Source organism: Lepidothrix coronata, unplaced genomic scaffold, assembly GCF_001604755.1.
Source record: "Lepidothrix coronata isolate B3197 unplaced genomic scaffold, Lepidothrix_coronata-1.0 Scaffold502, whole genome shotgun sequence".
In the NCBI taxonomy this organism is placed as follows: Eukaryota; Metazoa; Chordata; class Aves; order Passeriformes; family Pipridae; genus Lepidothrix; species Lepidothrix coronata.
The window spans coordinates 10670-13177 of record NW_016690682.1 but is presented as its reverse complement, the minus strand read 5'-3'; the positions used below and the strand labels follow the sequence as shown (position 1 = coordinate 13177).

At 59.1% G+C, this 2508-nt stretch overlaps 1 protein-coding gene across 1 annotated transcript in view; it reads left to right on the top strand.

The window, feature by feature from the left end:
- Window positions 1-2508, top strand: part of LOC108510139 (L-gulonolactone oxidase-like) — a 15935-nt gene that overhangs the window by 3626 nt on the left and 9801 nt on the right. The window contains exons 3-4 of the mRNA XM_017839828.1: window positions 491-585; window positions 648-665. Coding sequence (XP_017695317.1) covers window positions 491-585; window positions 648-665 — 113 coding nt within the window. The remainder of the gene's footprint in view (window positions 1-490; window positions 586-647; window positions 666-2508) is intronic.

Sequence of the window (2508 nt, the reverse complement as noted above, 5' to 3'; positions counted from 1 at the left end):
TGGGCCGAACAGGGTCCTCCAGGTGAGATGGGATCCGGGAACATTCCCTGGGCTCCTGACGGAAAAATCCCGGCTCCAGCCGGAGCTTCTGGATCCTTCCTGCTAATTAACAGCTCATTACCAGCACTGATTAATTAAGGAAGGAGGGGGCAGCTCCTCATGGAAACAGGAGCTGGGAAATGGAACCGGGAGGGAAAAAAGGGAAAGGAGGGAAGAGGAGCCAAGTTTTCCGGGGAAATTCCGGATTCCCGGGATATCCCAATGGTGGGAGAATTCCCGGGAAAGATTCCAGAGCCCCGGGAGCCGGGAGAGAGGGGGGAGGGGGTGGGTTTGGATCAGCACATCCAGCCCCAGCCAGCGGGATCGGGAAGGGCCGGGAGGCGGAAAGGCCGATCCCGGAATTCCGGGAGCGAATCCCTGCGAGGTTGGGAAGAGCCGAGGGGTTTTCCGTGGGCCGTGACGTTCCCTGTCCCCTTCCCGGCATTCCCAGGTGGACCCGGAGAAGCGGCAGGTGACGGTGGAAGGCGGGATCCTCCTCTCGGAGCTCAACCGGGAGCTGGACAAGCACGGGCTGGCCCTGGAAAAGTGAGAGCGGCATTCCCGGGATTCTCCAGGAGTCCGTCCCTGGGATCATTCCCGGTGTTCAGCCTTGGAATCCTCCCGGTGTCCATCCCTTGGGATTCTCCCTGGAGTTCTCCTGGTGTCCATCCCTGCTGACATTCCCAGTGTCCATCCCTGGGATTCTCCCGGTCTCCATCCCTTGGAATTCTCCCTGGAATTCTCCCGGTGTCCATCCCTGGAATTCTCCCGGTGTCCATCCCTTGGAATTCTCCCGGTGTCCATCCCCTGGGATTCTCCCTGGAGTTCTCCTGGTGTCCATCCCTGGTGACATTCCCAGTGTCTCTCCCTGGGATCATTCCCGGTGTTCATCCTTGGAATTCTCCCGGTGTCCATCCCCTGGGATTCTCCCTGGAGTTCTCTTGGTGTCCATCCCTGGTGACATTCCCGGTGTCCATCCCTGGTGACGTTCCCGGTGTCCATCCCTGGGATTCTCCCGGTGTCCATCCCTTGGGATTCTCCCTGGAGTTCTCCTGGTGTCCATCCCTGGTGACATTCCCGGTGTCCATCCCTGGGATTCTCCCGGTGTCCATCTCTGGAACATTCCCAGTGTTCATCCCTTGGAATTCTCCAGGTGTCAATCCCTGGGAACATTCCCAGTGTCCATCCCTGGGATCATTCCCGGTGTCCATCCCTTGGGATTCTCCCTGGAGTTCTCCCGGTGTCCATCCCTTGGGATTCTCCCTGGAGTTCTCCCAGTGTCCATCCCTNTGGGAACATTCCCAGTGTCCATCCCTGGGATCATTCCCGGTGTCCATCCCTTGGGATTCTCCCTGGAGTTCTCCCGGTGTCCATCCCTTGGGATTCTCCCTGGAGTTCTCCCAGTGTCCATCCCTTGGGATTCTCCCTGGAGTTCTCCCAGTGTCCATCCCTGGGATTCTCCCTGGAGTTCTCCCGATGTCCATCCCTGGGACATTCCTGGTGTCCATCCCTGGGGATCCTCCCTGGGGTTCTTCCGGTCTCCATCCTTGAAATTCTTCGGGAATCCATCCTTGGAATCCTCTGGGTGTCCATCCCTGGGACATTCCCGGTGTCCCTCCCTGAGATTCTCCCTGGGATTCTCCCGGTGTCCATCCCTGGGATCATTCCCGGTGTCCATCCCTTGGAATTCTCCTGGTGTCCATCCCTGGGGACATTCCTGGTGTCCATCCCTGGGGATCCTCCCTGCAGTTCTCCTGGTGTCCGTCCTTGGAATTCTCTGGGTGTCCATCCCTGGGACATTCCCGGTGCCCATCCCTGGTCCCAGGATCTGGGATGTGGCCAAACAGGGATTTCCCTGCGGAACAGGGACGGTCACTTCCCAATCCCAGAGGGAATTTTGGGCTCCTCACTCCAAGACATGGAAGGGGCAGGAGCAGCGGGAATATCTGAGGGAGCTGGGAAGGGGCTGGAGAACATGGAATGGGAATGGCTGAGGGAGCTGGGAAGGGGCTGGAAATCTGGGAATGGCTGAGGGAGCTGGGAAAGGGCTGGAGAACCGGGAATATCTGAGGGAGCTGGGAAGGGACTGGAGAACCGGGAATGGCTGAGGGAGCTGGGAAAGGGGCTCATCCCGGAGAAAAGAGGGATCAGGAGGGACCTTTTCCCGCCCCCACAACTCCCTGCCAGGGGTCCCCAATTCCCAGGGAATGAGGGACAGGAGGAGAGGGAATGACCTCCAGCTGGGCCAGGGATATTGGGATATCAGCTGGGATACTGGGAACAATTCCCACATGGAAAGGGCTGTCAGGCCCTGGAATGAACTTCCCAGGGCAGGGCTGGAGTCGCCGTTCCCAGAGGGATTTCCAATCCCTGTGGATGTGGCCCTTGGGGACACAGATCCGGGCTGGCCTTGGCAGTGCTGGGAATGGTTGGACTCCGTGATCCCAGAGGGATTTTCCATCCCAACCC